At 35.6% G+C, this 22,217-nt stretch overlaps 1 protein-coding gene across 2 annotated transcripts in view; it reads right to left on the bottom strand.

Annotated features, from left to right (window-relative positions):
* Positions 1–22,217, bottom strand: part of LOC126845924 (epidermal growth factor receptor) — a 75,552-nt gene that overhangs the window by 6,569 nt on the left and 46,766 nt on the right. Inside the window, exons 2-3 of one of the 2 annotated variants that reach the window (XM_050584963.1) lie at positions 9,694–10,142; positions 69–404 (exon numbers count right to left, since the gene is read on the bottom strand). In XM_050584963.1, the coding sequence (XP_050440920.1) occupies positions 69–404; positions 9,694–9,832 (475 nt within the window). In that variant the 5' untranslated portion in view covers positions 9,833–10,142. The remainder of the gene's footprint in view (positions 1–68; positions 405–9,693; positions 10,143–22,217) is intronic. The other variant, XM_050584964.1, reaches the window with a different exon arrangement.

The raw sequence follows: 22,217 nt of genomic DNA, 5'->3' as shown, positions 1-22,217 counted from the left end.
ACACGGGTGTTAAACAATGATAATCTTAAGAAGGCACGTTTAAAAAGAAAAAGACATTAGACTCTTACCTCTGAGAGCTGGTAATTCGAGATTGTTCATTTTAGACAACATGACCATTAGAGAGAACTCTTCTTCTTTGACGGCCAGTTTAAACAGGGTGCGACCACGAATGATCTGCAAGCGTGGCAATACGATCTTGCTAACGTCTACATGGGTGATCAACACGTAACCAGTGACTTCGCGGATGTGCTGCAGAAAGCTGAGGTCTAAGTGTTCGTCCTGCAGCCAAGTCAACTCCAAGTTTCCGTCCACATACGTGCAGTTCGTATATCGGTCTTTGAGGTTTCGGTAATGGTGATCCCGGTTTGAAGGGACGGACAGCCGACCATTAGTACCGATGCATACTGAAAATAATTAGTAATTCAATGATTAGTATTGAGAGTAAGTTTTGTATTATTAGCTGCTTATTAAACTATTTTTATTAAGATTGGTGGTTTTAATTGATTTTTCCAGACTTATTTTTTTAGAGAGCACAACAGGAAATTTTCCTCAAAATCTTAGACGGCTATACGAGCCCGGGGGTTTTAGAAGCGCGCGTTCATGGATTGGTATGTGCGACCGCGACGGTTTTGAGTGCCTTCTAACCAACAACAACAATGATGTGTGGACGACGACGCTGCTAGTCATTCTCACGTTATTGTTACATTTATTCATTGTTGTTGTTGTTGTTGTTGACGATGATGATGAAGAAGAAGAAAAAGAAGACGGCTACGTTGATAACATTAATAATAATAATAATAATAATGGAATAATATTGTGTGAGCGTTTGTGTAACACAATCTGAAACGGCCGAACGGGTGTTATAATATCAAATTTTTAATTAAAAACCGATTGCACTACGGGTGCCAAACAACAGTTTTCTACTCTTGTATGTAACAACAAGAGATCGCCCATCGAATTCCAAGCTGCACAATGCTAGTTGCTACAAATAAACAGCTTTAATAATTAAAACGCGTTATGTGTATTGAACCAGCGTTTGGATTGATCTCGCCTGCCTTGCGGCTAAACATTGTCCATCGTGGATTCACACGGTCAGCAGACTATTTTAGACAGATGTCCTTAAGGATATAATATTAGATTAGAATTCTTGCTACACTTTTGTTTAAACGAATCTATAACTATTTGTCTATGACGCATCATTAATATTTTTTTTTTAATTTGAAAGTACAGAATCGGGTTAGAGTTAAATTTTTGTAAAAACTGAAAGAACTTATTAAATTATCAGTTTTTTTTTAATCTTAAGTGGTGGTTACACAAATTGGAGAAAAATTAATGAACAATAATATATAATGGTTTTCCTTCTAGATACATGAAAAGGAAGTTAATGAAAAGCAGAACGTAAATGGATGGTTGTTGATGAATCATGTAATCATGTAATATATGTACGAAAAAACATATAGTTAAAATAGGGACATACATAGTTAATAATATGTAGATTTTCTCGGTAAAGCCAGGAAAACGAGCAACTGGCAATTAGGTACTGATATATTAATCAATTAATCCTGAATGTTGAAGTGTACGGCACTAGAAATCTACACGTGTACCTAAAAATTATTAATTATTGTCGAACAAGGATTTTTATCGTGGGACACATATAATTTGCTTATATGTTTTTTTAGTGTAAATGCGATGCTATCAATACACGGTTATGCTTTGTTGCTTTGATGAAAAAATATTTTTAATTGACCCCGCAATAAACCAGTTTATATATTTGGCTGCCTTGTAGTTATTCCCGATTTTATTCGTGGCATTTATATTTATAATAATATATTCAAATTGCTAATTTAATTTAAAAATGTCCAGACGGATAATATCGTTATCGGCTAAAAGCATATGGGAAACCATACAAGTGATTTTGTACTGATGAGCCAACTGGTTTCTAACCCGAAATCAGTTGCCCTCTGTTTTTGAAAAATATGCCTATTCATCTTTCGGTACGGATTCTGTCGATAAGTAAGAAAACGTGGGTTCCCAACAAATTTTATTTCGACAGTTTTAATTTGAAATATCATATTTTTTTTTTGTTTAAAAAATTATTATAGGCATCCAATTTATACACGATTACATTAAATATAATTAAATTTCGTTATTTTTAAAATGAATAGGGTGCGGTCAGCAAGGGGTCTGTCTGCTTTATCCATGTTTCGAGTGCACAATTTTAAACGACTCTGTTGTCCCGCTGCGAGGGTTCCCACAAAAATGCAACAAACGCACGCCCACTGGCCGTTTACAATGCGTGAAATACACCAAATGAAAAGGTTGGAAATATTTGTAAAAAGTGTACAGAACTATACGAGGAATAAAACACTATAAAAGGGAGTTCCTTTATGTTATAGGTACTAATCATTTTCAGGTATTACACCCCAAAAACGTTTATAATTTTAAACGGACATTTAAAGGGATAATATTAAATACATTTTTTTTTGCTTGCACACCAATTAACTACTAATACCTTGCGGCCGAAGCTAAAGTCATAGGACTAACTAGGAGGGGGCCTTTTTGTGGATAAAATCCATAAATGTCAATGTATAAAATTCACACGATGGTATTACATCTTTCCTCCAATTGGTTATGTAGCAATAATTTTTTTTTTTTTGGAAAAACACGTGGATAATATAAAAATAATATTTAGCTATCATATTTTATTAGTACTTAATTTATACGATGTATAAATTCTGTGATTGGATGACAAAATTTGATAAAACACATTTTGTCAATTTTGGTTATTTGGTCCTCCTCGACATATATATATATATATATATTGACTAAAAATCTGTTTTTTTCAAATTGCTTGTGTCATAAAATCTATATTTTTAGAAATAACAAAACACTTTTAGAATTTTAGTAGCAAATAATTTACAAATATTTTCCTAAAAGTTGAAAAATGCGACTTATGATATTGCTATAAAATTATTGTATGCTAACTCTTTTCGTTTTATCAATGTAATCCGTCTAACCTAACCCCAAAATGTCTCGATTCCCCATTATTCTTATTTCTCTTTAAGATTTATGAAAGCAAATTATGAATTTTATGTAGAAGTAGGTATGTAGTGCACATGCTTTCCAACCAAAAATACCTATAGTTATGTATATGCCTGTGAAATTCAAATAACATACACAGGTATAATGTTTTGTAAAAAAATGAAAAAGTTAAATTTTAGCGATGAGCGCAATAAGTGCGGAATGTAAAGCGCGGTTGAGGACAAACTGTAAGTAATTTCGTTTGTACAATTCCACCGTTAAAGTCTCCGTAAACACGTTTACAGGCATTCGAATGCGTAATGAGCTGTCGACCAAAGCCATTCGAAAAGTGTTCGTTTTTTTCCCCTTTAAACAAGTTTGTGTCTCGCCATTAGATCTATGCGTACGATAGAGCGGCACGTTATTTATTTACTCGGCGCGGCGGTTCTTCGATTATTCCAAAGATGTATTTCGAGATATATATCAACTCCGAATATTAAACGGGTAAAACATAATATTTTGTAGCGCTCTCTCTATACACACTACTCGGCGATTAATATCATTCCAAGTCGGATATTTTATTTAGTATATATATATATATAAAAATTATCGACTAATTTATGTCGTGTCAAGACATCGAAAACAAGGTGGTCGACGACAACTATCCATTCCAACGTGTTGTTTGAAAAAATAATCATCGTCTTGAAGCGAATTAACCAATTTGGCGACAGCGTTTTATCGGACATTGAAATCGCCGAACTCTGCGCATGAACGCCACATTTTGTTATCCTAACATCGAAGACAGCTGGTATCGACTTCTCGTTCGACTCGTATGTTTTGCAACAACAACAAAATTGATTGCAAAATAACCAATTACAATATTTTAACAAACTCTTCCGATATAGTTCAGCCAAAACACGAAAAAAGCGCTGTGATCTCAACGCGGCAAACGGGTAAGTTACATTAGTAACGAATATGTGTTATTATGAATATTATACACAAAGCCAAGAAACTACGCGGCTTCGCTAATAATATTATTGTAATATACATACACTTCGTGCACCTAGGCACAATCGTGCTTAGCCCAGCTTAGGCGTGTAGGTGGAGAAAAAGAAGGACGAGGCGCCACGATAACACCATCGTTGTCGACCGCCGCACGAATCGTTTAGAATAGTTTCCGCCGCTCGTTCGCCGACGACCATACGGTTTTTATCATCATAAAATTATTGTATATCAACTAAAGGAAAAGTCACACTGGTGATGCATGAACGGCAACCAGTAATGAACACTTATGATGACGATAAGACGATTTACTGGTTATCAGACGGTCGTCATAAATTCCATTGGGGTACGTTTAAAAAATAGATTTTTTTTAAATGTCTTGCATATAATATTAATATTATGCAGCATGTATTTCTATATGTATATAAGTTACACATAGGAAAATCACCTGCGCCGGCGGAGTCAAGTAGAAGAAGAACCCCGTCGACCGCACCCTGGGGCAGCTGTCTTACATAGAATCAAAAACCGGCCGTACAATATAATAAAATAATAATAATAATAATAATAATAATAATAATAATAATAGTAATAATAATAGTACACCGATGTGTGGTACATGGTATTCGGTACGCTTCGAGTGGATAGGTATGTGCCCAGTCATCGTGCCCGGAGGCTTTGTGTATAATAATTATACGTTTTTTCCCCTCTCTTTCTCTCGTTCCTCCTACTCTTATATACATATTATACAATATAAATAAATATATATTTCTTTTTGTTCTTTACTCGTGCACGCGGTTATTATAATATGCGTATGTACCTGTTGTACCCATAATACCTTTAAACGCGGCCGTTCGCGAGAGGGATCTCTTCAGATGGCGAGAGACATTTCCACGTCTACCGATCGGTCTGTTCTGGCTATACTTATAACACATTATTATTATCCTTCGGATAGCGCAACATAAAATGTCTCGAAGACAAAAAACAATAAACAAAACAAAACGCGCGTGAAAAGCACCATTCGAGTATCGTGAAATATATATATATATATATGTATAGTACCTTTTTTATTTTACACTGTACACGTGGGAACCGGCCGATAGGTGTGATATTCGGTTCGAGACCGAATTGGCTCCGGGGTGTAATTATAAGATTTTGATTTTTGACACGTACATGGTAATTAATAATGGAATTAAACATCATACGGACGGTCATTATATACACCAACAGTATCTCGACTGGTTGTTCCTTTTGCGGCTGATCCGACGGCGCCGCTTGTTTTGGTTTAAAAACTAAAATATAATTAATCGGTATCGTGATTTACGTGTTAAGTACGTTAACCCAAACTCTTTTGTTTTGTCGTAAGGCATGTTTTGTTGGTGTAACCTAACTTTCTTGAAATCGTGGTTGCCACTCTATTGGAATTGGAGGATTCCAAACATTCCGTTTTTTTTTTGACAACATGTTAAAATTCCAGAAAGCTTTTTATTTTTTCAGATCTATTGAATAGAAGGGAAAGGTTTCAGATTGAATGGAATTGGGCAAAATATAATTTATAATAAACAAGAAATAGCATGTGTAATGTAGATTAGGAAAATACATATTAGACTGTCCAAACTCTCCCAAATGATGCCTGACAACCCTGTTAATAGATATTATAGTCGGTGCTTGGTAATTTTACCAAGATTAGAATGGTCCATACACATATTATCATGGTCCGCCACGAAGTGTGTTATCATTTTACCTAGATTCTTATCGTGTCGATGATAAATAAATAAATAAATATAATATACTTATTTAATTTATAAATAATAGAATTAATTATTTTCTCATTTAATTTACAACTAACCGCGGACCGCCCTTTTCTAAGAAGTATAGGCAATTGTTTGCAAAATCTTGATTTAGAGCTTGAACTATAGTGTATACATATTAATACAGTAATGACTAATGAGGGTTCTTTAATTCTTGCCATTTTTTTTTTTACGACTATCACAGTCATTTCTAAAGGAAAACATAAACAATTTGTTTATCATCAGAACTGCTTTGCGCGGAGCAAGTATGTGAGGCCAGTATTAAAAGTACATTAACCAAATATTTACAATGTATAAAGAAGAACGTTATTTATGCCGTAGCGTTTTTATTTTTATGATATCTATACAAAATATTTTTTTTTATAAAGACGGTTACTTTAAATACCGCCCTCACGTATATTTTGTCCTCCGCAAAACCACTTTTCGTGGATAAATTACGAATGTGTAGTGTCCTCTAAACTGTAAAATAAAAAAATACGGGAAAAAACAAACGGAATTTTGTTCCAGGAATGTCCCTTAAAAGGAAAATGTTCTTTTGAACTTGTGCTTTACAAGAACTGACGAATGACTATAGTATTTTCTGAAGTATTTCAGTGTAAGGAAAAAACGAGTTCAATAAAAGAACTACTACTCGGTGATTGTCGTTTTTTAATCCCGAGGTGTGTGCTTTTTCACTAATTTTTTTCTTCTGGATTCAGCCGCAATTAGATGAGTATCCGGTTAACTCGGGTATTATTTTACGCAGCATAAGATTATGCCAAAAGAAGAACGATGTACAAATCGTTTTAGCTGCCGCCGGCTACATTTAACGAGGTTATAGAAAACAGAATCACAATGTTAATTTATTGAAATTCTTAACAAGTAATAAAATGGTGACTATAAAATGAAAATGATGGATTACCTGTGTATGACCTGTATGGGAATTCCGTAATATGAAAATAATTAAATTATCGCATTTCAGGCGGCGAAAGCAGCATGAAAAAACTTCACGTCAAGCGTTTCGAAAATGGCCTCAACATTTTAAACAACTATGTTAAAACCGGTATAATATATACAAACGTGCAGATTTTTATACATAATAATATTATTATTATTAAATTAATAATATTAATTAAATTATTATGTATAATAAATGCAGGATTCTCAGGTCTTCCACGACGATTTAATTATTACAATATCACTTTGGTAAAAAAATGTTTTTGAATTAAGTTTTGATGTTTTAAGCTTTAAGCTTCAACACTAAACTATTACAGATTTTTTTCATTGTCATTATTTTCGTATCGCACAGTGTAAACAAAATTACAATTTTTAATTTTGAAAAATACATAAGTAATAATTATGAACTATGGAGTAACATTTGATTTTGAGTAATAAAATTAAAAAATAAAATAAATTGCACACCCCTTATTCTTTTCGTGGATATTTAATGAATGTAAATTGTAAACACAAAGAGACACCCAACAAATTTTACAAGCGTCGAGTTTGTTTTTTATTTATTCCGTTTTAGTATTGTTCGGGCGGAATAATGTTTATTCGTTTGCAAATACATATTTTTATAATAATAGTTATTGTTATTTTAATCAAAAGAGAAAAGGCGGAATAGGTATTTTATACTTAATATTTATAACCTGTGAAGTGGCCCGTCAAACGCATACCGACGGCTGCCACCGCGAACGGCCGAGTGTGCTTGATCGGTTGACAAGTTGCAACCCGACGACGATTCATCCGCTCGGTCGAGCGTGAATTTTTCAAAACTATATTCTTCGTTGTTTCTCAAAATAACACACACACACACACACTATATGCAGATCTCAATAATAAATCCATGCAGACTTAACATAAACCTGTTTTTTTTCATCGACAACAGATATGCGCGCTAGTCGACGTGTCCGAAATAATTATATTTTTATTTATCGTTATTATTATTATTATAGATGGTAATAGTAACGCTAAACACGCGTTAAGTCTGGGTAATATAATACAATCGCGTGCGACACCATATTATAATATTGCAGTTGTACCTGTACACGAGTAATCTCAAGCCGCAGCGACTTAAAAGCGCCAAATCGTATCGACTCGCGGTTAGATCAAAATAATCTGGTGTCTAAAACCACATTATAAATTCAGAATGATTATTTTGCTAAAATTTGTGTTTTATATCAAGACCAGATGGGGTAACCCGAGTCTTTTTCAAACAAAAATATAAAATAGTAATGCTAAAATTACGGGGTTTGGTCTTGTAATCTGTTCACCTACTGGCCCGGCTTCTTTTGGGCTATTGGGTTGTTATCGAACTTTAAGTACATTACGAAGGTTCTTAACATTATCCCGATCGACAGAACGGCGACGACCTACAGAGAAAAAAATGTAAATTCTATCTACGGTATCATTTATTATTACTTATTTTCCACGATAAAATACAATGCTCGCGTTTAACAGCGCTGTGAGTGCGCGGTCGGTCGCCATTAATTTATTATTTATCATTATTGCATAGTCTTGACTGTGCAAAACCGCTGTGACGGGTACACGACCTAGTCTCGATTGCGTTCGACACGTTTCGGCGAACCGCATATGCGAGAGAAAAGTGCAAAAGGAGTGTGTGTAACACACAATATTACAAGATACATAACTTTAAGAATAATAAGAAACTTGGTCAGTAATTTGCAAACTCAGAGACACGATCAGAGAGAAATAGAAATGCGCCGTACCTATTATTTTGCTGACGAGATAGAACATCGTGAGAACAAATATATATATATATATATATATATATATGTATAATTATTTATTGGATTTAATCTTAGTAGTTTTAAAACGGTCGCAGATTTTAGAAATTATTGCTCCTTGGTTATAATACTGTGCAGTCAGTGGTGGTCCAGTTATTCTTTTCGGCATTGCACGTATAACCCCACTAAAGTTAAAAAACAAATATACATACACGTGTGTTATGTGTATGTTTATTGTTTCAAAGAATCGAGAAATCATATTGTGATTATTTTATGAATTTTTTTTTTCTCTCGGCACTTGTGTATGTTAATAACCATTACCAAGCATAATATTAATCATAATAATAATTATTATTATTACTATCCAAACGACCGTAATATCTGGAATTCTCTGACGTTATAATAATATATACAGGCGTCGTGCTAAATCCGTAATAAGCGAGCTGCAAGGACACGAAAAAAATTTACTATACAACAATTTTACAGTAACGCATTACTGTCACTCTCTGTGACGGTAAGATTTAAAAATTCTAATCAGACATATGACATTTCTAAAAATTTAATAGCATATTATTAGGGTGAGATGTCACACTTTCGTTTAGTACTAAAAATGTAGACAGCCGTTTTTACTCGTACTTGACTAACCACGGGACACCGAGTTGGCATAAATTTACTACATTTTATGGACAAATTAAGTTGATGGCCATTCTCAACATATATGGATTTTTTAATTACCGTGATAGGATTTCTTAGAATCAGAATTTATCTTCATAAAATAAATTATTGTCTCGTAAGTTAAATGACTCGACTTATTTGAATAGTCAACATTTTTTTTGCCAGCTCCGTCTAATGCCGTGGAAAAATAATTGGTAATATAATAACAAGTGTAAATTTCATGTACACTCTTTTACAACAGTGAAGCCGTTGTTACTACTAAGTCTAGCGTTTTAAGCAAAACCATATCAATATATATTAAGTACATTTTGCATACATATTTACAACATAAGCATTAAATATTATATTTTTGTAAATGATCTTAGACCTATAAGTTATGACATGGGGGGAACGATCTCTTTGCAACCTCTTTACATGTAAATCCATAACGGTTTTTTATATACTGTTTTACAGGTACTTACTTTTGCCTTTGACGAATTCTGACGTTTTCTCGGCTCCGGCCACTGAGGCCATTTGGAAACCGAGTAGGAAGACGACGAGCAACAGCCTGCGCCGCCATAGTCGTCGGAGGAAAACGGACGACGGGAAAACCGCATTCATGATAACATGTTATCACAGCGCCCGGACCGCGGTTACACCGGTGGCGCAACAACAACCATTGTCGTACGCCATTGGGAATAACACACACGCGGAAAGATATTTATAGTTTAGGCGATTTTTTAGAAAAATTGTTTAAAAAAAAAAATCACAGGGATCCGTATAAATGTTTACAAAACAGTTGTAGTTGTGTAGTATGTAGTTTTAATAGAAGTAATAGTTATAGCGTGTAGTTGTCCCCGCGGGATCCGCTAAAACACTACGGTGTGTATATACGAGTTGGTACGGACTGCGCCGCGGGCGCCTTATCGGTCTGTAAAAAAAAAACAACACATTTATTATAATATAGGAGTTTTGTTTTATTTACTTCGGTCGACCAACAACAACAACGAACGTCGAAAAAAAAACCAATGGTCGCAACAAATATAGGCCATTGTTTCGAGACGTGACCAACGTATTTACTGTATATAAGCAACTTTTTTTGTCCTCTCCCCCCCCCTCGCCAAATCAATAAGAGTGTGTAAACATATTTAACATGGCGATGTTAGTTGATTTTGCAATCCACATAAATATAATAATCGTGTTGTACACGCGCTTAAACATACATACATACATCAGTTGATAAAAAAAATAACATGTCAAGCCCACGAACGCCGGTCGTTTTGCCAGGCACCGGGCACTGATAAAAATTAACTCGGTAATAATACTTATCACACAAAAACGCAACGGCCATCTTCTCGTTTGTGAATCAGTATACTGTTAAATATATATATATATATATATATATATATATATATATATATATATATATATATATTATTAATAATATTAGTTGTGTGTAGATATAATTTATTATGAATACAACCAAACGGCAGAATGGTCGTAAGTTGTTGTTTACATTGAAAGTGACCCATCTGCTTAATATTCTGTGGTTTTGCCGTTTCTTATATTTTGTTTCATCCGCACGCTCAAGACACGGTTAATAATAATATTAGATATTGTATTAAGATACCGTGTCTCGTTGCTTATCGCGCCGATGCTATATTAATGATGGCCTATTATCCTTCAATTATAATTGTATGATGACATACTTTGTCTCTATCTATATGCAGCCAGAGGGTCGTAACTCGTGTTTTAATTAAAATTTCGGACGGTGACGAATCTCCTAGCTAATGGTACCGTAAGGCGCTAGAGGGGGCTCATATACTGGGATAGCTATTATTGTTACCTTGTTGTCTTCAGTGATAGAGTTGTCGATACACAATAAACTGGACATCGTTATATTTCAGTCTAAACGAGTTCCAATAAGACGTGGCTTACGAGAATTTTACTTTAAAATTTGACGTTACTTATTAGTTATTACTAATTAGAAATTATTCTATTACACAATGTATGACCCGGTGTTTAGGAAACTTTCAAGCAACGACAATATTTATCGTTTACTTTTAATTATTCAAAACATAGAGAAACCTTTGTTTTCGACGGTTGTTGACCACCGACGGTTTCATCGTTTAAAACGCGATGGAGCCATATTTGATTATTACCGCGGGGTTACGGTATAATAAATGTATTAGGTAAAATAATACTACCCGAGCCTGGATGCAAATTTATCTGTTTAGCATCGAAAACGTCGATAAATCAAACAAGTTATTCGTTGAAAATGAACGAAAAACATTTCTAAACGTGCGTAAAAAAGTTTTCTTTGTGCCATCGGTGCACACCATAATTTTTGTTTTTTAAAAATATACATATTATATGTTAATACATAAGAACATATCGACCGAACATAAATAATTAATGTGTGGAGAAAAAATCCATTGACCAATATCAAATGAAAAAATCCTCAACATTTTATGTCGCAGGAAACTATTTCCTGGGTTTTTTTTTTTTATATTAAATACTACTTAATGTTTTGCAAATGCGGTTGGTATTATCATTACGAATAATAATTAACGACTAAAACTAAGTGGCCAAATGGCGCTGGCTGTTATCGCTACATTAAAGTGAGTTCTGTGTGCATCAATGGCGGCGGCCACAGCAACCAGCCACTCTCGAAAAAATCTCGACGTCCTTGGAATCAGCTGCTGCCGGGTATAACACTCGTGTTAATGCTTACACCATATATCTGCATATTTTATAGATATTTTCGACAAAATAACTCACTCATTGTCAGTACACGTATATTATAATATTAATACATCTTATATTATAATATGTAAAAACGCGACTATTGAGATGATCAATGAGAAGAATCATTATACATATTGTTTTAGCTGGAATCGTCTACCGAATTGTTTCTGATAAAAGGTGCTCGAGAAAACCCTGACAACCGACATTTGTCTATAGGTGCGTTAATTATAAATGCGCCGCGGATTATCGTTAAGATTAAATGACGTAAATAAATTACCAACATTAATTTAAATGGACTGGTTCAGTAAGATATGTCACTAAAAATATATGCGGCGCTTAAAAAAATAAATACTCGTCATCGTTTGGTTTTTTTATTTCTAGAAAACATAGTTAATTAATTAAACTCATTTGAAATTCCGTTAACAAAGCAAGCCGACGGTACGGTTTTGCTGTCAAGAGGTAGTCGTCGCTTTAAGGGTTTGCGGTTTAGCAGAGTTGGCAGATTGATTTTGTTCTCAATTCTACTAAATAATAATTATAGTTTATGATCATTGCACCCATAATTCATGGAAGATGCTGCAAGAATCGGATAGAGTTGTCTTATTAGCCAAAATTACGCAACGCCTCGAGTGAAACCCTATATTTAAATAATATTAGTGGTAGTTTATCAAGGACAACATACAACCAACATCCTGTTTCTCGTAACAGGTCGCTTTCCATATTATTTTGTTACTGTGTTTCGATAACCGATTGACGCTGCCATTTGTAACAAGTAACAGCCCTTTATTGTGCACGAGACTTGTACGTTTTGCGGCCAAGGAGTTCACACACTGTTCATCTTTAGTCCATCCCACCGTGGAAATGTAGGTACAATCTGATGAAAAAATCTATGTGTATTTGTAGGTGATTAAAAAATATTATAACGAGCGGTGCATCTCGACATTACGAAGCGAGTATTCGATAAAAAAAAATAAAATCGATATGCCTATAAAGTCATCAGCTCTCTCTATCTACCATGTGCGTTTCGATAGAATCTATGTGTAACGTTATGTTAATTCCATAACGTCGTGTCGTCGTCGTGTACCTTGTTGTGCAACGCTGACTTTTATACAATCTACACGGCTATAATAATTAATTTGTACCGATGTTTTTTTTAACTTAATAGTGTATACTTTAGTATACTATTAAGACTAGACGTGTTCAAATAGAAATAATATGTTTATGGAAAAAAAAACGCGTACGTTCGTTTAGAAACTAAATCGAATTACGTTTTACATATATTATAATGATAGACTTCTATCCATAATAATATAACATAAAATGAGCAGTTTTATCGAGTTCGGTAGGCGCGCGGCATTATAAAAAAAAAAAAACACAATAATAAAACATTTTGCGATACACACTGGAATGTGTCGGTTTATATAATACACCTGCGTTTTTCAAAATGATATAACGACACGGTGTCAATAGGTGTCTTTCAAAAAAAAAATGTTTGCAAAATACATGGTTATGCACGCGTAACGCTGAACACACAATAAAAGATACATTATTTATCGGGTGCGGTTTGGTGTTATTCATTTGAAAAAGACAAGAGAGAAAGAGAAAGACAAAAAAAAAGAGACACGAATACTATATAAATAATATAGCTATGGATGTATCGAATACAGGGAAAAAAAACGTGTCACCTCGTATTTATAAAATATATTATAATCTTGAGATCCAGTCGTTTTACATACACAGTATTATAAGGTCGGAGTTAACGGGAAAAAAAAAATATCATAATATTAGACACGAAATAATATTTATTACAATTATTTTTTTCCATAAATATTCACTATCCGTTGTATTTGATATGATAGCGGTGAATCATAGCGCTGATATTATTCGTGTGTTTATAAACCTCTACTATACACTGGCCGCTACGGAGGAATGCGCGGAATATGGGTACAAAATTCGAACCTTAAACGATTAAAAATAATTTATGCCTGCCACACAGCCGAAAGAGGACGGCTGCTATAATGGTATTTACACGTCGGACCGGGTCTCTCGCACCACAGATTCAAACAGCATCTCGTATTCGTGTATATCTAATTACTACCTTTGGGTGTACAGTCGTGGCTCAATGATAGGCGTGTGCGCGTGCATTGCAAATCGTCGGGAGTCGGCTGAGTGTTTGAAAACGATTTTTTTTTGGGGGGGGGGGAAAGTATATTAAATCGTTTAATGACAGTTTAACGGTTTTCGGAGGAGCTGGTGCGGGCATTACGACTTTCAGTGTAGATTAAACAACGCCGCCTCGTGTATTGTTGTAAACGGCGACTGCAAAAAGTTCTTTGACCATCCTCCCCTTTCCCAAAGGATAACAATACAACGTCTTAATGTTATAAATAATATGCAAGCGGCGTACCGGTTTTTTTCTACTTGCACAGACATTGGTGCCCAGTCATTTCCCTCGGGGAATCTGGCCGACCGTTTTGCTGTATACCTACCTATCCTTCTTCTCGTGACCGGACTTAATCGCCAAAGCCGTCCGTCGAGTTGTAATTATAGCCGAGAAATCGAGCCTATGACGAATCATTTTAAGGGGGTGGCTACGAAAGATTTTGTAAATAATGTACTTGAGGATTAAATTTATATTTTAGGAAATTCTCTTTTGACAGAATAAAACATTTCTAATTTCAGACCATAGTTATTCTCTTAAGAAGAGGCTATATGTATGTTTTTAAAATATATTTATAGTTATAATTTAATTACAAAATCATCTAAGACACGCTTGGTATAATGAAAATTGATAAATATTTTCTTTTTTATACTGTAAAAACGTACATAGATTGTTATGTATATTTAAATAAATATACAGCAACGCAGTGTGGAAACGACCACCTTGCCGTCTAATGTTTGTTCTTATATTGTTGGACGACTTTAGTGTATCTGTGCCCCTCGGTATCGGGTGACCCGTGACAGTCTTGTTTTTATAATATTTTAATGAACTCATCCCAAGATGCCGGTTTTTATTTTAATGGATTCTCTACGAGAAACTGGTATTCGTGTTCGACACGGGTTTTAATGGCGGACACACGATTTACACGAGTTTAATACATTGTAGTATGAGCGTTGACAAAAAAAAAATGTAAAAAAAAACAGGACTTACAAGTGGTCGTGGTCGTGCATGTGATACGCGTTATCAGCGCTTAAGTACAACCAGAACGGCGGCCCGGTTACAGAATGTCTGATGTCTTTGATGACGGTAAAGAGAGGTTAAAACAATGGAACATCACCAGTAAATATGGTATATTTAACTGGGAAAGGGTACCAACAATAATACATATTTAAAAAGTGTAAGCAGCGTTAATATTCGCAGAGGGAGGAGAAGGGTATCAGCACGAACCGGGCAAATATATACTCTGATCGTCTATATAGTGCATTACATGCATTATATTGTTTTGCATCTGCTCTGGAAGACAATGGAAGAGCACAAGAGACGATTGTCGTGGTCGTGTTCTCTCCTCTCCAATATACACGCATTATAATAATATCTACTCAGATCTCTACTGGCTCCGCCTACACTGTCTCCAATTAAACGACATATATATATATATATATATATATATATACGGTGCAGCGTTGCAGAACACAGTAAAAAAAAAATTAAAGGATACAACGCATTCGAAGGGTTCACGCGGTTGTTTTGCATGTATTTATATTTGTAGCTCGTATATATATATACATACACACACACATTACAATACTAGTCTCGGGAGTAGGAGAGGCATTGTTTTCTTAACACACATCAATACGAATGTACAATAATTTCTTTAGTTTCCATCGAAAAAACTGGTTCGCATCTCTCTCTCTTTCTCTCTCATTGTCTATACATATTATATCAGAGACCGGAGTAGGTATAGATGCAGGTTGCATTCCAACGTTTAAAAAACACCTCGGTACCACGGCACACTACATAATGAGTGGTTGGCGCTGCAGCTGCTGGCGTGGTACGGCCGAAAAACACACACTTATTTTAAACGTACTCGTGTTGTTGTACTGTGTACATAATACATATATCGGTACAAGCCGCGAGCAGGGACACGATTTAAGAACAGTAAAAAACGTGAAGAACGGCTAATTGTTACCTACTAATTTTTAGAGTCAAACTCAACTGGCCCTGTGACCAGAGGTATCTTCATTACGGTCAGACGAACAAGGAACAACCTGTGTGTTATTTGTTTTGACAAATACGTTTCGGACCAAGAAAATAAACGAAAAATCCCTTACTATGTATCCGTTCGTCGTCCGATAAACATAGTACACAGACAATTGCTACTTAACGTAATAATTCGTATAATATTATGGCGATTGATTTTATCGTGGGTGTTGCGGGCACAATGAGCCATTGGCGGCGGCGCGGTTTTTGTTCAAATAGATAATGCGGTACAGACAATTTTAATTATAGCTATTAACGATAACAACGATTTTTCTGTGTAAGCCGCCACAATACATGTAGTATTATTGTGAATACATTAGCGCGGCTATATGTATATGATATACATTGTTGTTATTATAACAAACCCGGCGGAATCCTGCGTCGATATCATCGGCGATAACCTTGGACACAGCATTAAAGAGGGGAGCGGGGAGAAAAACAGAAACCAATTAAAAAATCACCTCCTCCCGTTTCCATTGCGGTGTGTTCGGGCGAGACGATGCTAAATTTCTGATATTGATCTGATCCGTAACATTTAACGTAGAAAAACCCAACACACCGATAATTAGCAAACACAGGGCAAAACAATTTTTTTCACGAACCGTGCGCTAACTCCTCCTCTTTTACCCTCTGTGGTCACGACCAACGTATAGGCTAGCCTGAAAAGCTTCTGAAGTTTGATTTCCGATTGCCATCGACCGGGACCAAAAAATGCATCCGAGGCCTGAGATAAACAAGCATGGATACAATATGTATAATACATATTATCGTAAAGTACATTGAAATAGTGTGTTATAATATGGACGCCCACCGGTCGGCGGTGCTCCGCCTAAACCAGAATTCGACGACTGCGCTCAGAGACCTTGAACGGTCTTAACCTCCGAAACGCTCCTATCCTTGCATTATTATTATTATTATTATTACTATTCGGACATCTTGACGTCTCAGGTATTCTCTTTCATTCCTTCCGCGCGCGTTCGACGGTCGTGTAAATATGAAATATAATAATAATAATACATAATTGATTGGTTTTCGATGTGAACGCCGGTCGTCGACGTCGGTTATTGAAACGGCCGGTCGAAAGGTCACAACGCCGATGTCGGTATCTCCTCCGAGGTGATATCGATTCTCTGTAGTGTGTGCGCATATGGTATACTTAGATAGAAGCGATGAGAGATCGGTGTGAGTTTAAAAAGGGAGACTGACTTCTCGAGGGAACACGAAAAAAAAAATTAATGAAAGTTACGTCGCCCGATTGTTTCGGGGTCGGACACATTCCACGTCAGGTCCAACTGTAAAAAACGTTTTAATTTCTTCGGCGTTTTTAATAAGAGTTGTATGTGTGTACCTCCACCGGGTATCCCGAGCAATGGTATTACCGTCAATTATCTCGGTTAAAGAATCACTGTTTGCCAGAACAAAGAAGTGACTAGAACAGCATCACTACACACTAACACATAACACAGGTTCTGTGCGCCAGCTTGATAAATGAGGTGCACTTAAACACGAACGGCGGCCGAGGTCTCGTTACGCCAAATAAGAATGTACGTAGATTTGTTGTCTTAAATTAGAGAGGAATTTCGAAAATAAAATATTAAACACCCGACGTTTTCCTTAACGATCAACAAATTATATTTCTTTTTCATTTTCGGAGGGACACAATAAACGTCCAACGCCGGATTAAGGAAAATAGTCTTCCAAGACGCTAAAGGCGTTCTCTGAAATGTACAATTTATTAAAAATGCATTCTAATATCGCGGAGGTCTTGTTCCCACAACCTGCCCATTACTATCGGTTACAGGTAACACATATTCAAATGTATTATTATTTCGTTTTTTTTATTTGATACTCATTTAGCAAAAGTCTAGGCTCTAGTGCTAATCATTTATAGTAAAAATAATCCGTTATCATTAATTAGTTTAAGTGTCGTCACGTCATAGTACAGAAATCATAGGATACAAAACATAGAACAATTATTGTTTTTGGTTAAACAACTAAATAGATTTATTACTAACTAAATTGCCGTTGTTTGTTAAAAATCCTTCTGTATTTCTTTAAATTGTTATTATGACTTATTAATTATGGATGTTTTAAATCAAGAGCTTGGTGGGAAACTTGCCTGCATCAACTAGTCTAAGCCTAAGTCCTGTGGGACGTCAAGTCTGAGTTTATTTCCGTTTCGTGGGCGACCTATAAGTGACTGTTTAGCTTTCACCTATTTTCTATACTTATTATTGAATCTAGTATTCGATATTTTTTTACTAATAAAATAATAATAACAATGATCAGGCGTGTCCTGTTAGAAACGTTATGATACACATTCCAAGAACGCCAGGTATACAAGATAATCCTATCTGTTTGGACCCTGAGCCTTCCAAACAAACACAGTATGGAGATTAGAGTCCTTAGCGTGTATAGGCCATAGCGGATGAGACCCGAAGCCGATCAATATCTCCTCGGCACATCGTTTTCCGCGAAATACTTGAACAAAAAATGGACGTTACGAAGACACCTTCATAAACACCGAACTAATAGTAGGATTTCACAAAACCGTCCAAATATGTTATCCCATCAGGCTAGTTGGCAGTTATACACTATGTTGTAGGCGTGTGTATATAATACACAAGTATGTTATGAAAAGTGTGATAGATAGTTAACTTCAAGGGCCAGTGAACATGTTGATGATGATAATAATAATATATCGGAATTGTAGTTTAACATAAGTTCGTCGGAATGACGGTGAATATAATAATTATAAACACATAGTAATCCAAGCGATCAACAGCAAATGAAGATTTCGACAGCCGCATTCTGTTGGTTCGTGATTTATCGATCGGTGTTTTTCCCGTTCTTCTACCGTAGGTCCGAGGAGCGTGCATGGTCATGTATGTACATATATTATTATATACTTCGGTAATCAACGGGTAACGATGACCCGCTGAGAGATGTTGGCTCGATTGGAGGGGAAAAAATAAAAATATGTTTCTTTATTCATTCCAGACCCGAGGAGTTCGGCACTCCTGAAAAATCATGTCTCACACCACATCACAATATGCAAATCGACATTGGGTATTTTCTTCACACTTTTTTTTTTTAAAGGCTCGCTAACTAGGTTTGTTTTTGGAATGCCAACGTTGAGAACTGTCCCATTTACAGTCGAGTTCGATCAAGGAATGCTAGAGAAGACATAACGGCGTTTCAAATACTTCTGCGAGAATACCAATAAACGCGAGTGAGTCAATTACACATAACATAATCTATCTTTAATGAATATTATTTATAAATTATTTCATTATTTCGATCCATAGTATTACCGCGTCGATTTTACTCAGTAACAACATATTTTCGAGAAATACCAGTTGATAATATCGTAACTTATAGATGTATTTTAAGAAAAAACTACATTTCCACATTTTTCTGCTTTAAAAAATAACGATATGTTAATTACTTTATTCTTTTCACTATCCGATTTTGGTATACTAAATGATCTGATTCCAAATGGTAACTACTGTTGGGTCTTTCTAACCCGACAGAAGTTACTAGAATAACCAGGAATTGTATATATATATAATTTCGGATCACAGGGCAATGCCCTATTTAATCGGTCGGTAAAATAGTTCAGAGAGTTTAAAAGGGTAAATGAAAAATGTAAGGGAACAATGATCGTTTCTTTAATGAATATTTGCGCACTTATACTTTGTCGTCGCGACCGCAAGTTTTTGTCCATCTAACCCCGTAAAAACAAGACTAGTAGTAGGGATTCTGACAGAATTCAATAAGTACAAGAACCGGATTTTCGGCATTCTAAGCCGTACAACATCGTTTGTCGTACTCGTATTTCTTTTAGGAAATGAATTCGGTGAAACTGTTTTTTTTAATCTTGTTGATAATTTCCTATTATCCGATCAATATGGTTTAAAATTATAATACTCAGTTTTTGTTATAGGACTAAATAGGAAAATTATGGAGGTAAGATGAAAAAAAATCGCCAGCAAGAAAGAACCCGCCGACAAATGTTGGCTCGCATGTATCCCTTTTTATTTTATTTTACGACCAAACCAAACATATACACAACAAACCAGTCAAATGGCTCGAGCAAGAAGCACTCTCGGGTTTTATTGCTTTTACCTTCGTAGGTTGGCTGTAGCAATACGGGTAATGAGAATTTGTTTATAGTTTAATAATTCCGTCTAAAGATTTAAAAAAATAAAATCATTTTATTGCCGACGATTTCCACCGACCAGTAGCTTGTCCGCTCAAGGCATCACTTTCTAAGGAGAATCGAAACATAGTCTGACCATAATTTTAAATTTACAAATGTTCTCCTCGTTACAAATAAACTTAGCATATGCTTGCTTTCATTGTTATCATTTTTCATCATCCTACAAAGATAAATCTCCCGAAATCCCCTGGCTCTGTTAGTTGAAGTCGCTTTTTAGTTTAAGATTTGCGTACTCTATCTACTATGTGAAGGAATGCAAGAGCACTTTTATTTCTGATCGAATACCTGATTGGACGAGACTCAGAAAAGCGCGAGCTTTTGGTTGATTTAAAGATAACATTGTTGTGACGACGGTATAACATTATAACCGACTGACCGCTTGAGTTTGAATAATAATACCATGTCTCATGTGGTGGTATATTTTCTTCTCTTCCAATGTAGTAAATTATTTTTTTTTCCACATTTTCCCCCCTAGGAAACGGTAAGAATGCAGTCGTGACCAGCGTGGCGCGTGAACGTGCATTTACCACTCGAGAGCCACCGCCACGCCGTGACCTCCACTTGTCATTTTTCTGTTCTGCGACCATCTATCGTGACCTCAAGTACATCGATATGCGTGCTGTTATATAGGTACTTGCTTACATTTAATATTCAAGAAAATACAAATCGCTAATGTTCGAAGACATTGTTTGTGAGTTCCTATTACTGCCGGGTCGTTTCGTTGTTCGTACCTCTGGCATTTATAAAGGAATGCACTGGCCGTGCATAGTTTGTGGTTAGCCGGTATCAGGTTATCCCAAACATTGTAATAATACAATATTATACCTATAGATTAGCCATTCTATTGTTAAATACATATATAGGTATATGCCAACATGCATTCAATAGAATAGTGTTTATAGGGATGTGGGTACGTCTCGAGTCTCTCTGACATTCACCCTACTTGAACTCATGTTAGCCCCTATTATTTCTAACCATATCCTAATACCATGGAAGACTTTAGAACCCTTTGTTTTTTTATTTAACGATAAGAATTTAAATGATTAAAACCAAATTGTGATTTGAGTGTCGTATAAATCTCTCTCTACACTGCCTAATCGCTACTCTGTCTTTATCGCTCCACCATGAAAAAAAGTGGTTTTCTTAATATTATAATAAGTTAACGATTTGTACAAAACAGACAACATGGTGATACATCAGAGAATTTCCCCCGTCGGTGACCCAGTTGACAGAGTTCGGTAGGTGTCGGATTGGTACCTGCTTGCCTACGCTCGTTGTAATGCAATAATATTACTGTCTTCCTGCATTCAAACGCAACTCATTAGCATTGTGATCATTTATCGTTGTTCTCTGCGTGCAGGTACTCCGCACATAACCCGTAGCCCGATTTAATACCGGCCAAATGTGGATTGGTTCTATTTGCGTGTTTTGACCGTATTTTACACATTGGCCGCCATTTTAATAATAAATACCGCGAAGAATGGGTCGTTTGATTTTTGCGAGTTTAAGGGTGAATACAGAAACACCACGAAACGTTCACGTATTACATTACCTAAAAACAATTATTGTTATGCTAACCAAATTATTATTTAGGCGGCGGCCTTTCCCTCGGCGTATAAGAAAATATCGTAAATAGATAATAATATTTAGCCGTTTAAATACTAGTGGTTTTTAAAAAAATGATACATCGAGGCGGTATGTGATCACGAAGTGTTGTTCGTGGGCGGTACCGTTGAATATAATAGCGCGTATGGTAGTAATTTAATTTCAGGACTGGATTTTTCTCTTCTTTTCTCGCCGAACAGGTGTAATAGACGCGTATCTGTGACCCTCAT

This window comes from Adelges cooleyi, unplaced genomic scaffold (genome assembly GCF_023614345.1).
Source record: "Adelges cooleyi isolate 19-005CV unplaced genomic scaffold, UGA_ACOO_1.1 ACOO_flye_CR_arks_rails_tigmint_CR_PRNA_8, whole genome shotgun sequence".
Lineage (NCBI taxonomy): Eukaryota > Metazoa > Arthropoda > Insecta > Hemiptera > Adelgidae > Adelges > Adelges cooleyi.
The sequence above is the reverse complement of the archived record's forward strand: the minus strand, read 5'-3'. Positions and strand labels throughout refer to the sequence as shown.